The sequence below is a fragment of the Chiloscyllium plagiosum genome, chromosome 41 (assembly GCF_004010195.1).
Source record: "Chiloscyllium plagiosum isolate BGI_BamShark_2017 chromosome 41, ASM401019v2, whole genome shotgun sequence".
Taxonomy (NCBI): Eukaryota; Metazoa; Chordata; class Chondrichthyes; order Orectolobiformes; family Hemiscylliidae; genus Chiloscyllium; species Chiloscyllium plagiosum.
Genome location: NC_057750.1, coordinates 7,676,042 through 7,694,730, shown reverse-complemented (window position 1 = coordinate 7,694,730; position 18,689 = coordinate 7,676,042). Strand labels below are relative to the sequence as shown.

General features: G+C 46.0%; 1 protein-coding gene across 2 annotated transcripts in view; it reads left to right on the top strand.

Annotated features, from left to right (window-relative positions):
* prkd2 (protein kinase D2) overlaps positions 1-18,689 on the top strand; it is a 102,336-nt gene that overhangs the window by 64,874 nt on the left and 18,773 nt on the right. Inside the window, exons 4-7 of one of the 2 annotated variants that reach the window (XM_043680867.1) lie at positions 11,913-12,073; positions 14,000-14,207; positions 16,409-16,486; positions 18,094-18,265. In XM_043680867.1, coding sequence (XP_043536802.1) covers positions 11,913-12,073; positions 14,000-14,207; positions 16,409-16,486; positions 18,094-18,265 — 619 coding nt within the window. The remainder of the gene's footprint in view (positions 1-11,912; positions 12,074-13,999; positions 14,208-16,408; positions 16,487-18,093; positions 18,266-18,689) is intronic. The other variant, XM_043680868.1, reaches the window with a different exon arrangement.

The following is an 18,689-nucleotide window of genomic DNA, read 5'->3' as shown; positions in this document are numbered from 1 at the left end:
GAAGCTGTCCAACTGCGCTGGGTTTCTGGATGTGCAGGTTAGGTGAATTGGCCGTGCTAAATTGCCCGTAGTGTGACAGGGTGAATGTAGGGGAATGGGTCTGGGTGGGTTGCTCTTCGGAGGGTCGGTGTGGACTTGTTGGGCCAAGGGGCCTGTTTCCACACTGCAAGTAATCTAATCTAATCTAATCTAAGCAAGTGTCTCAGCTGGCTATTCAACAACGCTGGCATCATCCCTCTGATAGTTTCCTTCCACACAAATGGCACTCCCTTTCACCAGAACACAGCATGCATGACCTAGGTTTAGAGACAGAGTAAAGCTGCTGCTGCTTTCTAAACCGAAAGTAAAGCTCTCTCTACACTGTCCCTGATAAAACACCCAGGAAAGGGATAGCACAGGGTTAGATACAGAGTAAAGCTCCCTCTGCACTGTCCCCCATCTAAAACTCCCAGGACAGGGCCAGCACGGGGTTAGATACAGGGTAAAGCTCCCTCTACACTGTCCCCATCAAACACTCCCAGGACAATGACAGCACGGGGTTAGATACAGGGTAAAGCTCCATCTACACTGTCCCCCCATCAAACACTCCCAAGAGAGGGACAGCACAGGGTTAGATGCAGAGTAAAGCTCCCTATACACTGTTCCCCATCAAACACTCCCAGGACAGGGACAGCACGTTTTTCTGTAATGTAGCTTTCTTTCTACAGAAGTTCAAACAGTTGAAGGGGAAAGAGTTGGAAATCCTGAACATAGAGATGTACAGCACAGAAACAGACCCTTCGGTCCTACTCCTCCATGCTGACCACATGTCCTAAATAAATCTCATCCATTTGCTGGCATTTGGCCCATATCCCTCTCAACCCTTCCTATTCATCTACCCATCCAGGTGCCCTTTAGCTGTTGTAATTGTACCAGCCTCTACCACTTCCTCTGGCAGCTTGTGTTTTGGAGAACAAAGTTCATTGTTACCATTATTTGGAAACTTTGGTTCTGAAGTGAACAGGACTACATATTTGATTTATTTCTATCCTCTGTGGTATGGAGGGAAGAGCAGTTTTACTTTCATTTTTGAGTTTTGAATGTGGTACCATGTTGTGTGAGAATTTGTTGTGACGTAGCCTTTACGACCTATGAGGTCAATAGTTCTGTGCATTGAGTAACGAGTAGAGAAGATGAAAAATCTATTGCCATAATCCTAGGTAATATAATTATTCCTCAACCGCTCAGATCCCAGTCTGGGAAATCCAGCTGGACAAATCATGTTTTGAGTTAGTTTTAATGAGGTGGTCTCTCACTGGAACAAACTTATGCAATGTTACAGATTCTGTTTCAGCAATTAAATGAAAGTTTATAATCCAAAAAAAGATAAATTAGAATTACCTACAAGATTTTTTAAGTATAATCCTATTAATCCCAAAACATTTCCTTACAATTACCAAAAAAACACCATTTGTACAGTACACTCACCAGAAGAAAAACTAAATCACAGTAGCTCACAGCGCCAGGGACCCAGGTTCGATTCCACCCATAGGTGACTGTCTGTGTGGAGTTTGCACGTTCTCCCTGTGTCTGTGTGGGTTTTCTCAGGGATGCTCCGGTTTCCTCCCACAGTCCAAAGATGTGCAAGTTAGGGTGAAGTGGCCGTGCTGAATTGCCCATGGTGTTCAGGGATGTGTAGGTGCATTAGTCAGGGATAAATGTAGAGTAACAGGGGAGAGGAATGGATCTGGATGAGTTCCTCTTCAGAGGGTCAGTATGGACATGTTGGGCCAAAGAGCCTGTTTCCACACTGTAGGGATTCTATTCTATTAACATCTTGGTAATGATTTTAACTCCTAGATTGGGCATGCTAATAGCTCCTTCTGTGATCTAATGTACACCTGAATTTATTCAGCTTCAAGGCTTTATTCCCAACACTTCTGTTCAGGGGCTATCACCATTTCCTTACCCTAACAAAATCTTGTTTTATGATAATCCCCTCTTCTCAGGAGCACCACTCTATATAAACAACACCCTCCAAGGCAAAGTAAATTTTAAAGAAAGTATCTCCCTCTGAACTGAATGTTTCCCCTAAGCTTTAAAAAAAAACCCTAAATCTAGAAATATCTAACAAATTTAAAAGCAATGCAATTTACCTTGCTAAGTCATAAACCATCCTAAGGTCAGCAAAAGCCAATCAGTGCTCCCAAAGTGGATTTCAAACGACTTTAAAGTAAATCAACATGACTACAGATCTACTTACAAGTTAATCCAGTAAACCTTGTTTGAACTGACAATCTCGATAAACTGGCAAACAATATATACTCAAAGTACTGGAGGTTTACTGTTTTATCGCAATCTCTGCGTGGTCAGTTGAGGGTGAACATGAGAAGGCTTTCTGTTGGTAACTTTTATTTAAGGTAAAGTTGCATTATTAATTAAGTGATTTATGCTTTAAATAAAGTCTAACAGCAATGTGTATACCCTCTCTATAATGTTTCCATTACTTAGTGTGTTTTTTACATTGATTAGCAGACCTTTTGATCAACCAGTGTACTCCTGGTCCCATAGGTGCTGGTTATTAAAACATTTGGTTTAATTAACTTCAAACACACACAACTCATAAGTCAGTAACCAAAACTTAAAACAAATCATATTAAAAATGCATTTAAATCTCACTGTTTACAGCACCATATTTCCATTGTGATAGAAGATGCAGGGAAACAAAGACAGAGTCATCTAGAAGGTGAGGAGATGTGTGCAAGTACAGTCAGACCACCAAAGTTCTGTTAGTTTGTAGTAACCTGCAAAACAGTCAGGATAGAAGTAATGATTTGGAGGTGACGGTGTTGGACTGGGGTGAACCGAGTTTAAAAGTTAATTTAATTAAGGATAGAAGTAAAGAAGTCCTGAGTAGGAGAAAAGCTCTAGAAACAGATGACTATGGAAAAGGAGTTTCAGGAAGCTGTGGTAAGAAATAAGTGAGCTGTGTTAAAAGTCTCAGGATCTCCAGAAGAGGTGTTAACTAAAGAAACTGCATTACGTGATTGGAGGAGTTTGTTAAAGCAAACCAGTTACAGCCATATCCACTGAACAAGGAACCTTAATTTGTTCAATGACACTTGAGTATCTGTAAAGTCTTGCTGAGAGGAAAAGGGTTGAACCTTTATTTCTGATATTTGGAATAAGGTTATTTCATGTAATTCTTGAATAGTGTAGTTCATGTTTCATTTACTGTTGTGTGTAATTAATGTTGCGCTTTTGCCAAAAGTACATTGGTAGCCTCTTGTGAGTGTGCTCAGTGACTGACCACCATAATAAATAAAGAGCAAACCAGGTTTGTCCAGTATTCCCACCAGCTGGGATTCCCCCTTCACTGTGTCCCATCAAAAACACTGAAGAGGTACTGCGTGGATTCAGGCACTGAGTGAAACTCCACGTTGTGTCTGATGGTAGAGGTTGTAGAAAAACGTTGCCAGGGTGGGATGGATCTTTGAGAATGCTGGCGGCCTTTCTTTGACAGCGGGCCTGGTAGATGGATTCTGTAGATGGTAGGTTGGCCTTTGTGATTGTCTGGGCTGAGTTGTTCACACTCTGTAACCGTCTCCAATCTTGAACAGTACAGTTGCCATACCAGGTAGTGATACATCCAGACAGAATGCTCTCGATGGTGTACCTATAAGAGTTGTTAAGGGTATTCGCTGTCATGCCAAATTTCCTCAGCTGCCTGAGGAAGAAGAGATGTTGGGCCTTTGTAACCAGTGCGGAGAAAGTGAGGACTGCAGATGCTGGAGATCAGAGCTGAAGATGGGCTTATGCCCGAAATGTCGATTCTCCTGCTCCTTTGACGCTGCCTGACCTGCTGCGCTTGTCCAGCAACACATTTTTCAGCTTTGTAACCAGTGCGTCCATATGAAGAGTCCAGGAAAGTTTGTTGTGAATGACCACTCCCAGGAGCTTGACACTCCACTCGTTCCACCTCTGTGCTGTTAATGTGTAGGGGGACATGAGTAACATCCTGCCGAAAGTCAATAATGAGTTCCTTGGTTTTGCCAGCACTGAGAGCTAGGTTGTTCTCAGTGCACCATTTTTCCAGGTCTTCCACCTCCTATCTGTATTCTGTTTCGTCGCCATCTAAGATTCGACCGACTATGGTGGTGTCATCAGCGAACTTGTAAATGGCGTTAGACTGGTATTTGGCAACGCAGTCATGGGTATACAGTGAGTACAGTAAGGGGCTGAGTATGCACCCCTGGGGGGCTCCAGTGTTGAGAGTTAGTGAGGATGAAATATTGTCCCCAGTCTTCACTGGTTGTGGCCTGTAGGTCAGGAAACTGAGTATCTGTGGGAGGATTACTTGCTTCGGAAGCAATTGAGAGATGGTTTGCTCAGCTGATTCCCTGGATGAAGGGTCAGGTCTTGAGGAAAGTTTGAGCGGGTTGGGCGCATGCATGTCGGAGTTTGAAAGAATGTGAGGTGATTTAGCATTTAGAGTCGTACAGCACTGAAACACACTCTTCGGTCCAAACAGCCCATGCCGAACATAATCCCAAACTAAACCAGTCCCATCTGCCCATATTCCTCCAAACCTTTCCTGTTCATGTCCTTCTCCAAATGTCTTTTAAATGACTTTTAAAGATTGCACAACCACCTGATGAAGGAGTGTCACTCCGAAAGCTAGTGCTTCCAATTAAACCTGTTGGACTATAACCTGGTATCGCGTGATTTTTAACTTTGTCCACCCCCAGTCCAACACCAGCCTCCCCCACATCATGAAGGTTCTAAGAGGCGTGGATGGGCGAGAGATTGGAAGGATGTTCCCCGTCATGAAAGAATCTAGAACTAGGGGGCGTAGTTTCAAAATATGGGATCTCCCATTAAGATGGCGACGAGGAAGAGATGGTTGTATTTGAAATTCTTTTTCCCTGAGAGTAGTGAGAGCTCCATCATCAGTTTATTCGATGGTATGAATATATTGGATTATGATGTGGAAGAGCCGGTGTTGGACTGGGGTGGACAAAGTTGAAGGTCACACGACACCAGGTTATTGTCCAACAGCTTTATTTGGAAGTACTAGCTTTCGCAGCACCGCTCCTTCATTAGCTAGCCACCTGATAAAGGAGCAGTGCTCTGAAAGCTAGTGCTTCCAAATAAACCTGCTCGAATGTAACCTGGTGTTGTGTGATTTTTCTTTTAACGTTGTATTGGATTCCACACAGTACAGTGGCTCAGTGGTTTGCACTGCTGCCTCACAGCATCGGGGACCCAGGTTTGATTCCACCCTTAGGCAACTGTCTGTGTGGGGTCTGCACGTTCTCCCAGTGTCTGCGTGAGTTTCATCCCACAATCCAAAGATGTGCAGGCTAGGGTGGATTGACCTTGCTAAATTGCCCCATAGTGTCCAGGGATGTGCAGGTTAGGTGGGTTAGCCATGGGAAGTGCTACGGAGATGGGGTGGGGAGGGGGGTGTGTGGATCTGGATGGGAGGGTTAGTGTGGATTTGTTGGGCCGAATGGCCTCCTTCCACACTTTAGTGACTGTATGATAGTACACAGAATTTTGGTGTACAAGAGGGTCGGAAGTTATGGGGAGCAGGCAATACAGTGCTGTTAAGACCATGACCAGACTGCCATGGCAAGTCAGACTCAGAATGGCCTACACATCCTTTCTGTAGTGATTTTATTTAGGTGACCTATCTGAATGCCTTCTGCCAGGCCAGCATCTGCTGGCTTGTACCATTGGATGATTCAGCCTTGGTCTACCTTGCTTTCTCTGCCTTGTTTTCTACATTTTATGCCATTCACTTGGACGATTGGGGTGGGGGTGTAGTAGTAATGTCACTGGACAAGCCCAGGTTAACCTCCTTGGAACGTGGGTTTGGTGAGACTTGAATTCAGTAATAGGTTGGCCCCAATGACAACCCAGTAACCACTATTGATTAATGTAAAAACCCATCGAGATCAGTAATATCCTTTATGGAATATTGCATAAAGTTCTGATTGCCACAAGACCAAAGGATGTGGAGGCTTTGGAGAGGGTGCAGAAACAGTTTAAGTTGCCTGGTATGGATTTTATTAGCTACGAGGGGAGATTGGACAAACTCAGTTTGTTTTCACTTAAATGTCGAAGGATGAGGGGTGACCTAATAGAAGTTTTCAAAAATAGATTCATAGAATCCCTGCAGTGTGCATTCAGCAGGCCATTCAGCCCATCGAGTCCACACCAACCCATTGAAGAGCATCCCACCCTATTTCTACATTACTGAAAGCTACAGGACAATTTCCCAAGGCCAATCCACCCTAACCTGTACATCCCTGTACACTATGGGACAATTCCCCATGGTCCAATCCACCCTAACCTGCATATTGGTGGACTGAGGGAGGAAACGCACACAGACAATGTGCAAACTCCACACAAGACAGTCACCCAGGGGTGGAATTGGACCCAGATCCCCGGTGCCATGAGGCAGCAGTACTAACCACTGAGCCATCATGCCCAATGGATAATTGGAGTCTTTTTTCCAGGGTAGAAATTAATAGGAGACATAGGGTTATGGTAAAAGGGGGTAAGTTTAAAGGAGGTGTGAGAGGCAGTTTTTTTTTCCACACAGAAGGTGTTAAGTGCCTGGAATGCGCTGCCAGAGTACATCTTCATGGAGGTGGCTGCAGTAGCAATGTTTGAGAGGCATCTTGACAGATACATGAATGGGCATGGAATAGAGGGATACAGACCATGCAGGGGCAAAAGGCTTTTACTTTAGAAAGGCATCATGTGTTGGCACAGAAATGGATGGGCCAAAGGGCCTGTGCTGCACGTTCTCTGTTCTTTGGGCACGTTCTCTGTTCTTTGGGAGAAAATTTATTTTGGCCTATATGTGACTCCAGACCCACAGCACTGGGATTGGCTCTTAACGAGGGCAATGAATGCTACCAGAGATGCCCACATTCACATGCGTGAATTTTTTTTTAAAACTCTCTCTTTTAAGTCTTTGCTGTTAAAACAACCCCTCCCCATCACCTTGCCACTGATTAAAGATTTGATTAGCAGTTTGTTCTTGAACCCAGAATTTGAATTCTCACTCCCCCACCCCCGCACCCTGCCAAATCCATAAATGTAGGCCACTCTCCTGCACCGGTTCCTGATAGCCCTCTTGGAATCTCAACTGGCCATTTTGGTTTTGTAATGCAGCCTTGGGCTCCACCTGTTGGCAGAGTGTTGTACAGCGGATTGATGAACTGAGTTAGAGTCGGGATTGTGGTGCTGGAAAAGCACAGCAGGTCAGGCAGCATCCGAAGTTTAGGAGAATCAACGTTTCAGGCAAAAGCCCTTCATCAGGAATGTTGATTCGCCTGCTCCTCGGATGCTGCCTGACCGGCTGTGCTTTTCCAGCACCACACTCTCGACTCTGATCTCCAGCATCAGCAGTCCTCACTTTCTCTGAGATGAACTGAGTCAGTCATTTCCCAGCACTACCTGGCACCTACCCCCAGCTTGCCCGATCCTGTCCTAACTTGTTTCTGCAGGATTCACCTTGTTTCCTTTTTGTGATTTTTCCCAGCCTCATCCTGGTTTCGTATCCTGTGCTGTCATCATTTAAGATGGAAAAGGCTTTTCTTGGCTTCCCTTTTTATTCCAAACTTGGAAAGAACAGGAGAGAGGCCTCAGGACAACTGAACATTGGATAATTATCTGAGAAGGTTGGGGGGAGGGGGGGAGAGGTGGAATTGGGTAGCTATGGTCGAGGTATAGCACTGACACAACAGGCCGAAAGGCCTCAGTGTCTTAATAATTCTATGATCTTTCTATAAGGCCTCGGTGTGACATTGCAAAGCACCGGCGTTTACCTAATGCTTCCATGTCCCAGTAGTGCCGTGTATAATCCCTGCCCACATTCCCAAATTCCTGAGGCTTGGGATCTGTGCAGTCGGATGTGGAACAAGCACAAAACAGCCAGGGCTCATTCCACTCGTGAACTCCTTTCCCATGCCACTAGATCAGAAGCCTTTCGCTCCACTCCGGAAGCTTATGTGCAATATCTGGGCTGATGCTCCCGGTGTCAGGACTGCGGGAGTGCTGCCCCATTGGGAGACTCTCTCCTTTGGCTGAGATATTAATTAAAGACTCTGTTGGGTAAAGTATTCCATGGCACTATTTTGCTGAAGAGCTGGAGAATCCTTCCTGGTGCCAGGGAGTCATTTATGCCCTCAAGTAAGGCCATTTGGCCCGTCGGGTCCATGCTAACTCTCCATGGAGGTATCCCATCAATCCCACTTGAACCTGCATGTTGTGACAACCCTTTGGTTCTCATGCCCCCCACCCCCCACCCCCATCACCCCCAGCTGTTTCAGTTTTGCCACGACCAAAACTTTCTGTGTCCAAACTCTGATATTGTCAGCTGTGACTGGAATTGTGGTCAGGAAATTTAAAACCGTGACAGACTCTTCCAGTGGCAGTCCCACCGGTGGGGTATCTGCCGGGGGAGGTGGCTCAATGCATCTGCATTCACTTGCCTAGTCTTTAAGTAGACCTAGCAGGACTTTGTGGTCCATTAATATTACAAATTTGTATCCGTAAAGGTATTGGTGGAACTTCCTGACCCTAAATATGACCGTAGACCCCATTTGCCACCCCTTGAGAAAAAGAACAGGAAATGACATCACCGCAGGAAATGACATCACCACCGAAAATGACATCACCAAAACAAAGGAACACAAACATATAAATAGAAAGCAGGAATCAGCAACAGTGCTTCACCCAGAGGCCCACTGAAGATGTTTCCTAATAGGGTGACGAAACATCTGGAAATGAACCTTCCAGCTCAGTGAGCAAACCTACATCGAAATATGACCCCCCAAACCTACCTTCTCTATCTGGGCATATTTATGCTCTGCGTTACCTAAAGACCTAAATGCTATTGGGCGTTCCTATCCCTTGGGCCACCTATGAGCTAATATTATCTCGATGCTGTGCAGGTAGGCATCGCATGTCAATACCAGATCGCACTTCTCCAGCAGTGAGAAATGGTTTACCGTTGGTTTAACAGGTGAACTGTCCCGTTAGGCTTCACAATCAGTACACCGCAGCGCTGCCCGTTCCACAAACTGGGCTGGCTTTGATGATTCCCTCACTTTCCAGCCTCCTGATTTAGAACATAGAACATTCCAGCACGGTACAAGCCCTTCGGCCCTCAATGTTGCGCCAACCTGTGGAACCAATCTGAAGCCCATCTAGCCTACACTATTTCATTCTCATCCATGTGTTTATCCAATGACCATTTAAATGCCCTTAAAGTTGGCGAGTCTACTACTGTTGCAGGCAGTGCGTTCCACACCCCTATTACTCTCTGAGTAAAGAATCTACCTCTGACGCCTGTCCTATATCTATTACCCCTCGATTTAAATCTATGTCCCCTCATGCTAGCCATCACCATCAGAGGAAAAAGGCTCTCACTGTCCACCCTATCTAACCCTCTGATTATCTTGTATGTCTCTATTAAGTCACCTCTCAACTTTTCTCTCTCCAACAAAAACAGTCTGAAGTCCCTCAGCCTTTCCTCATAAGACCCTCCCTCCATACCAGCCAACATCCTGGTAAATCTCCTCTGCATCCTTTCCAAAGCTTCCACATCCTTTCTATAATGCGGTGACCAGGACTGTATGCAATACTCCAGGTGGGGCCGCACCAGAGTTTTGTAACAGCTACAGCATTTCTGCAAATACCTCTGCCCATGAGGCAGGTGGCACTGAGCAGGCCTTGCAGAATCGTGGAATTACTTCCTGGTCAACATGCCAGCTGACCTTGGCTCCATTGATAGACCCTAGACCTTCCTGAAGAACCTTCCGGTATTTAATTAGGACGTCAATCAGGCAGCCACTCTCTAATCGAAAAAGGTTGAGCCAGTCAAAGTGAATCTTTCTCAACCAATTTCACCCCATCGAGCTCGGGCCCAAACCTTTTACTACAATCAGTGGGAACTGAACCAGCTGTTTCTCATAAGAGACCGGAACCGAAGTTGTACCTTTTAATCTGTAAAGGTTCCTGGGTATAGGCTCTCAGTCTGACCGAGGTCTTGTGCAAACTAAAGAGTTGGAGTCCGGAGCGAATTTTGTTAAAGACTGGTTCTGCAATCACTGATATAGCCGCACTGGTATCGTCCTCCATTAGAACCGGGTCACCATTTCATCAGAGGTTTATTTCGATTGGTTCAGATTTGGATGTTGCTAAGCAATGTAACTGTTCCAGACCAGATGTAGGTGGGCTTTCCAGGGTGTGCACTCTCCAGCCTGTGAGCTCTCTTACTCAGCTGAGGTCTAGTTGGACTCTTTTGCTGTCTTGAGTCCACACACCGGCAGCAGCTGCCCACCCGCACCCTGCAGGGAATTTGAACTGTTTGGGTTTGTTTTGGGGTTTAGTTGTGAGCTGAGCTAGAGTCCCTCTGTCCAGGATAATGTCCTGAATGAGGCTGTGCAATTGCCTTCGCCCAAGCTCACTCAGATTGGCGAGGGTGCCCACTTCCATCGGAATACCCTCAACTCATACGCTCCACTTACTGCATTTTCCAACGACAAAGCCAGGTGTAGTGCCTGGTTCAAGTCCAGTTGGGTTTCAGCTGGTAGGCACTTTTGCATGGTTATATCATTAATGCCACATCCCAAACCGTCTCAGCATCTCATTCAGACTTAAACCAAAGTCACATGCCTCTGCCAGGTTACCTTAAGCTCATCAAAAATCCCAATATGGATTCCCCTAGTTCTTGAATTACTGAGTAAAACCAATAGCGTCCCAGAATTAGAGGCTTGGGGTCATAATATTCCATAACTAAATCCATCAACACTTAGAGTCATAGAGATGTACAGCATGGAAACAGGCCCTTCGGTCCAACCCATCCATGCCGACCAGATATCCCAACCCAATCTAGTCCCACCTGCCAGCACCCAGGCCATATCCCTCCAAACCCTTCCTACTCATATACCCATCCAAATGCCTCTTAAATGTTGTAATTGTACCAGCCTCCACCACATCCTCTGGCAGCTCATTGAAAGGTTTTGGTATCTGGTGCCTCAGGGAACATTAGACTCCAAATAACTGAACTAGCTGTGGGTCCACAAGCTGCCAGGAGAACAACTCGTTGCTTTTCATTTGCCCCCAGTGTCATTTGCAGAGAAAAAACTAACATCTTCCCTGTACAAGGCCTTGTCTTTGGCAGGATCAAAGGAATCAAGCTTCCCAAATAACAGCATGATGCCAGAAATACCTATCAAACTCAAAAGACAACAGTTGCGTGTGAATTTCTTCAGGAATGTCTCGTGGCCATTGCAATAACTCCATAGAGGCTGGTATCCCGTCTCCCTTTATTTACGTGTGGAGACTTCTTGACGCTGATCCTGCTCCCTCAGAGCCAGCTCTGAGTGAACAGAACCCCTGACACTCCTGTTTCTTTTTTTTTTTTTTCTTTTTTTTTGTGCTGGTGTGAGACACAGTGCGAGACACAAAGTGCACGAATCTTTATTCAATTTCTACCACCAGGAAGACACTCCTGTTTCTATCTGTCAGCCAGGGCTCCCTGATTGGACCAGATTAACAACCCCAGTCAGGGAGCTCAGATTCTATGAGGACCACTTGACTGACCCCATTCCGGTCACTATATATCTCATCGCCCTTTTAAGATGCCTCTTAAAATCCACCTTGTTGAACAAACGTTTGGACAATTCACCTAGTAACTCATGATGTGAGTCTTCCAAGGTTGTGCTTCGTAAATTGCTCCAGTGAAGCACCTGGATTTGGAGGTGCTATAGCAATGCAAAGTATTATTTCTGGCCTTTTTGTACCAGGGTTGGCTGGAGGTGGTGGGAGTAGACTTGGGATGGGGGGGGGGGAAGAGGGGAAAACCCTGTGTGTAATGTCCTCCATGTTTTGTTCTATTTTGGAAACAGGTTGCGGACTGAACTACCACAAGAGGTGTGCGTTTAGCATCCCGAATAACTGCAGTGGGGCCAGAAAGAGGCGACTGTCCAACACCTCGCTGACAGGATCCATCAGCTCGCGATTGTCAGTCGCTGAGCTCCTCCTCACTTCACCGAGTGACACCCAGGTGGTAAACTGCTGAGTTATTAACTCCATCTTATCGACCCTGATCCTGTTTAAAAGCTTGTTCTCCAATCCCTATTGTGTTTTGTTTTAATCCTGGGAAAACCCCAATGCAGTGCATTTTGATACAGTCACACAGCACAGTCACAGGCCCTTCAGCCCAACTCGTCCATGCTGACTCGATAACCAAAGTTAATCTAGTCCCACTTGCCAGCGCTTGGCCCATATCCCTCTAATCCCTTCCTATTCATATACCCACCCAGATGCCTTATAAATGTTGTAATTGTACCAGCCTCCACCACTTCCTCTGGCAGCTCATTCCATACACGTACCACCCTCTGGGTGAAAAAGTTTCCCGTCTCACCTTAAACCTTTGCCCACTAGTTTTGGATTCCCATAATCTGGGGTAAAGACCTTGGCTACTCATCTTAACCATGTCCCTCATGATTTTATAAGCCTCTATAAGGTCACCCCTCCACCTCCTATGCTCTGGGAGAGAAAGAGTCCTCGTCTGTCCTTAAAACTCAAACCCTCCATTCCCGGCAACAATCCTGGCTGATTTGATTGTGCCTTCATCTCCACTTTCCATCCCTTTCCCCTGTAAATGTCGATTCCCTTGTTGGGTAAACATCTATCTAACTCGGCTGTGAATGTATGCACTCTCCGTCTACCTCCACTGCTCTGGAGAATCACAAAGATTAATGACCCTCTGATCAGACATTGAGCATAACTTGAACTTGGCCCCAAAGGAGGACCTCATGGCAGATTTGGAAATGATGTCCTTTAACCGTACTTAACATTTTTAGATAATTCATGGAATCCCTACAGCATGGAAAGAGGCCATTCGGCCCATTGAGTCTGTATCAACCCTCCAAAGGCTGTCTTGCATAGCCCCAGCCCCATACCCTACAACACTGCGTTTCCCATGGCTAGCTCACCTAGTCTGCACATCCCTGGACACAATGGAGCAACATAGCACGGCCAATCAACCCTAACTTGCACATCTTTGGACTATGGGAGGAAACCGGAGCATCCAGAGGAAATCCATGCAAACGCAGGGAGAATGTGCAAACTCCACAAGACAGCCCCCCAAGGGTGGGATCGAATCCGGGTCCCTCGCTCTGTGAGGCAACAGTGCTAAGCTACCCCAAACATTGCTTTGAAGACAGATGCTTTGAAGACTGATGTTATATTAGAAAATACAGCTGTTTTATACACAGCAGGATCCCATAAGGATGTCTGAACAGTTGGTTTCCTCTCTCTTTAAGTGCTGCTTGTGAGGGTATTGGCAAATTATTGGATGAGAGTCGTTGTTTGGTACCTTAATGAACAACTGTGATGTCCCAAAGTGTGTTCTAATGATTTGGTGCATTTTGGAGTATTGCATGGTCAGTATCAGCCAGTTTACACAAACCAAGGTGGGTCGAATGTCTACCTGGTGTTTTTTTGGTGTTTGCTCGAGCTGCATATTTGCCAGGGGTTTGGGAAAAAACATCCTTCACTAAATTGCCTTTTTCATTCACGGGATAAGGGCATTGCTGGCGAGGCCAGCATTTATTGCCCACCCCTAATTACCCAGACGGGGTTAAGAGTTAAGACCAGGTAAGGATGACAGTTTCCTTCCCTAAAGGACATCAGTGAACCAGATGGGTTTTTCCAAAAATCGACAATGGATTCATGGTCATCATGAGAGACTTAATTCCGGGTTTTTATCGAATTGAAATTGTATCATCTGCTGTGGCGGGATTTGAACCCAGGTCCCCAAACCTTACCTGGTCCTCTGCATCCAGCGATAATACCACAAAGTTGTTGCTTCTCTTAAATTTTGGAGGCTTGAAATTTTGGATCTTTAATGTCTGACCTTTTAAAACATTTTCTCTTCCCAATCTTTCTCTGTCCATCTCCCTCTGGCCCTGGCTTTCTTCAAGTACAGAAGAGCTTGGTGGAAACAGTGTCTCTGAAGGAAAAGCGTCTGAACCTGGGCATCTACACGGGACGGCCGATTGAGCTGGACAAAATCTTCCTGTCAAAGGTCAAGGTTCCACACACGTTCGCTGTGCACTCCTACACCCGGCCCACCGTCTGCCAGTCCTGCAAGAAATTGCTGAAGGGGCTGTTCCGTCAGGGGCTACAGTGCAAAGGTCAGTGCGCATTTGGCAGCTGGGGATCTTGGTCACTCTGTGATGTGTTAGGGTTTGCAATTCGAACGTTGTCCAATGTATACCTGAGGAAAGACCGCAGGAGGGGGAAGAGATACTCAGGAGAGGTGCTGGAGGTGAGAGAGAGGGAGGAGAGGTTATTGGTGATGGAAGAGGAGAGAGAGAGAGAGAGAGAGTGTGACCACCACAAAAAAGACCCAATGTTTTGTTACGTCAACCATCCAAAAGGTGCAGAGTTTTGATGAAGAGTTCAAGTTCATTTTTATTCACTCACAGGATGAGGGGTCACTACTAGGCCAGCATTTATTGCCCATTAGGTGAAAGTGGGTACTGCAGATGCTGGAGATTAGAGTTAAGATTAGAGTGGTGCTGGAAAAGCACAGCAGGTCAGGCAGTCTCAAAGGAACAGGGAAAATCGACGTTTCAGGCCTGAAACATCAATTTTCCTGCTCCTCGGATGCTGCCTGACCTGCTGTATTTATTGCCCATTGCCCAGTTAAGAGTCAACCACATTGCTGTGGGTCTGGAGTCATGTGTAGGCCCAGACCAGGTAAGGATAGCAGTTTCCTTCCCTAAAGGGCATTAATGACCCAGATGGGTTTTACAAGAATCAACAATGGATTCATGGTCATCATTAGATAGATTTTTGAAGAGTAAGGAATAGATAAGGTGAAATTAGAACCATTGCACATAACCTCAAAAATAAAAAGGCTGCTTCCACTCGGGGATGAAACTAGAACTACAGGGCATAGCCTCAAAATAAGGGGAGAGCAGATTTTGGACTGAGCTGAGGAGGAATTTCTTCCCCCCAGAGGGTTGTGAATCTGTGGAATTCCCTGCCCAGTGAAGCTGTTGAGGCTTCCTTGTTGAATGATTTTAAGACAGAGGTAGATCTTTGAACAGTAAAGGGATTAAAGGTTATGGTGAGCTGAGCCCATGATAAAGATCAGTCATAGTCAAATTTGCAGATGATATGAAGATTGGTGGAGTTGTGGATAGTGAGGAGGGCTGTTGTCGGTTGTAAAGAGACTTAGATATGATGCAGAGCTGGGCTGAGGAGTGGCAGATGGAGTTCAACCCTGCCAAGTTTGAGGTTGTCCATTTTGGAAAGACAAATAAGAATGTGGAATACAGGGTTAATGGTAAGGTTCTTAGTGAGGTGGAGGAACAGAGGGATCTTGGCGTCTATGTTCATAGATCTTTGAAAGTTGCCACTCAGGTGGATAGAGCTTGTAAGAAGGCCTATGGTGTATTAGCGTTCATTAGCAGAGGGATTGAAATCAAGAGTCGTGAAGTGATGTTGCAACTGTACAGGACACATTTGGAGTACTGTGTGCAGTTCTGGTCGCCTCACTTTAGGAAAGATATGGAAGCTTTGGAGAGGGTGCAGAGAAGATTTACCAGGATGTTGCCGGGAATGGAGAATAGGTCGTACGAGGATAGGTTGAGAGTGCTAGGCCTTTTCTCATTGGAACGGCGAAGGATAAGGGGTTGGTGACCTTTAAGCGGCAATTGGATAGGTACATGGATGGGTGCTTAAGCTCGGGCAAATGTTCGGCACAACATCGTGGGCCGAAGGGCCTGTTCTGTGCTGTATTGTTCTATGTTCTATGTTCTATAGTCTTATTGAATGGTGGGACAGGCTTGAGGGGCCAGAGGGCCTACTCCTGCTCCTGGTTCTTATGTTCCTATGTTTCAAATTCCAGATTTTTTTTTTAAACTAAATTCAAATTCCATCATTTGATGTGGCAGGATTCAAACCCAGAGTCCCCAGACTATTATCTGGATTACCAGTCCAGCGACAGTTTAGTTTGGGATTATGGGTCGGCATGGCCTGGTTGGACCGAAGGGTCTGTTTCTGTGCTGTGTGACTCCATCACTAGGCTGTTGCCTCTCCATTTTAACAAAATGAAATACAGTCCATGTGCGTGAGGGTTCTGTTTCTGAGAACCTCTACGAGTGGTGAAATTCGCGAGTGCGGAGCTCATTTGAAAATAGGTTAAAAATCGCAGATATGAGAGTTTTGCCCGCAAGTGGTGAATTTTGCCAAGTTTTTTTTTTGCCACAGATTGGCGAATTCACGAATCGTGAACTGGCGGGTACCGAGGATTTACTGCGCGGCCTCTCCGTTAGGGAGTTGTGGTCTGACCTTCCGTTTGTTGTGTTTTCTCCCCAACCCACAGACTGCAAGTTCAACTGCCACAAACGATGCTCCGAGAAAGTGCCCAATGACTGCTTAGGCGAATCAATCGTCAACGGGGGTGAGAAGTGACTGTACTCCATGCTTTCTGTTTGACTGGCTTTGTGTGTGGGAAATCACGTCTCATGAACTTGATTGAGTTATTTGAAGAAGTAACGAAGAGGATTGATGAGGGCAAGGTGGTGGATGTGATCAATTTAGACTTTAGTAAGGCGTTTGATGAGGTTCCTCGTGGTAGACTGGTGAGCAAGGTTAGATCTTGTGGAATACAGGGAGGACTAGCCATTTGGATACAGAACTGACTCAAAGGCAGAAGACAGAGGGTGGTGGTGGTGGTGGTAGAGGGTTGCTTTTCAGACTGGAGGCCTGTGGCTGGTGGAATGCCATACGGTGCGTTATTGGGTTCATTGCTTTTTGTCATATAAATGATTTGGATGTGAACGTAAGAGGTATAATTAGTAAATTTGCAGATGACACCAAAAGTGGAGGCGTAGTGGACAGCGAAGAAGGTTACCTCAGATTACAATGGGATCTTGATCAGATGGGCCAGTGGATTGAGGAGTGGCAGATGGAGTTTAATTTAGATAAATGTGAGGTGCTGCATTTTGGAAAGGCAAATCAGGGCAGGACTAGATTAGATATCTGCTGACCAGATACTCTAATCTAGTCCCATTTACAAGCAATTGGCCCATATCCCTCTAAATCTTTCCTATTCATGTATCCATCCAGATGCCTTTTAAATGCTGTAATTGTACCAGCCTCCACCACTTCCTCTGGCAGCTCATTCCATACATGCACCACCCTCTGCGTGAAAAGGTTGCCCCTTAGGTCCCTTTTAAATCTTTCCCTTCTCGCCCGTCACCCCTCAGTCTCCGATGCTCCAGGGAAAACAGCTTCAGTCTATTCAGCCTCTCCCTGTAGCTCAAATCCTCCAACCCTGGAAATAGCCTTGCAAATCTTTTCTGAACCCTTTCAAGTTTAACAATATCTTTCCTACAGCAGAGAATTGAACACAGTATTCCAAACGTGGCCTCACCAATGTCCTGTACAGTCGCAACATGACCTCCCAACTCCTATACTCAATGCGGTAAAAACAATGACTGCAGATGCTGGAAACCAGATTCTGGATCAGTGGTGCTGGAAGAGCACAGCAATTCAGTTTTGCCTGTCCTCGGATGCTGCCTGAATTGCTGTGCTCTTCCAGCACCACTGATCTAGAATCCTATACTCAATGCACTGACCAATAAAGGAAAGCATACCAAACGCCACCTTCACTATCCCATCTAACTGCGACTCCACGTTCAAGGAGCTATGAACCTGCACTCCAAGGTGTCTTTGTTCAGCAACACTCCCCAGGACCTTATCATGAAACTTATAAGTCCCACACTGATTTACCTTTCCAAAATGCGGCTCACATTTATCTAAATTCAACTGCATTTGCCACTCCTCAGTCCAACTGCTCAAGGTCCCATTGTACTCTTGAGGTAAACGTCTTTGTTGTCCACAGCACCTCCAGGCACCATGGCCTGTTGGTCTTTCTCCTGAATGAGAATCCTGGTCCATTCAGATTGAAGTGGCTAATTTTTTTGGAACTGTTGAGGAATTTTCTGCTTTGTGAGGTCCTGATTCGGACTCGGGCGGAAGTTTTGAATCTCCAGTCCCTTTCAGATGTGATGAGCCCTGGCATTGATGTTGACGTAAACATGGAGGATGTTACAGACGACGGCGACGGGGACAAAACCCTGACCATGGACGACTTTGACGAATCACCGACCACCCCCAGCCACCGCTCGGAGAACGGTTACCCCGGCGATGACGACAGCCCCAACAGAATGATGAGGTAAATTGGTCGATGTGCTTCAGACGGGAGAGGGTTGTGTTGCTGTGGCGCCTTTGGAGGACCATTGGTATCCCAGAACGCTGTAGTGCCGGTTTTCAAGTTTAGCCACAGCTGGGAGGTGCAGAGCAAGATCCCACACAGCAACATGCGGCTGATCACTGGTGAAGTTTTTTTTTGTGTGATGTTGGTTCGGTCAAACAGTATTGGTTTGGACGTGAGAAGTAGCCCCATTGTTGGAATAGTTTTATTCAATTGGCTCGCACGATGTGACACTGACTGGGCCAACCATTATTGTTAATCCTTATTTGTCCCTGGATGCACGGGCTCTCTGGGCTGTTTCACAGGGCAATTAAGAGTCGGCCATGTTGCTGTGGGTCTAGAGTCACATGTAGGCCGCACCAGGCAAGGACAACAGATTCTTCTC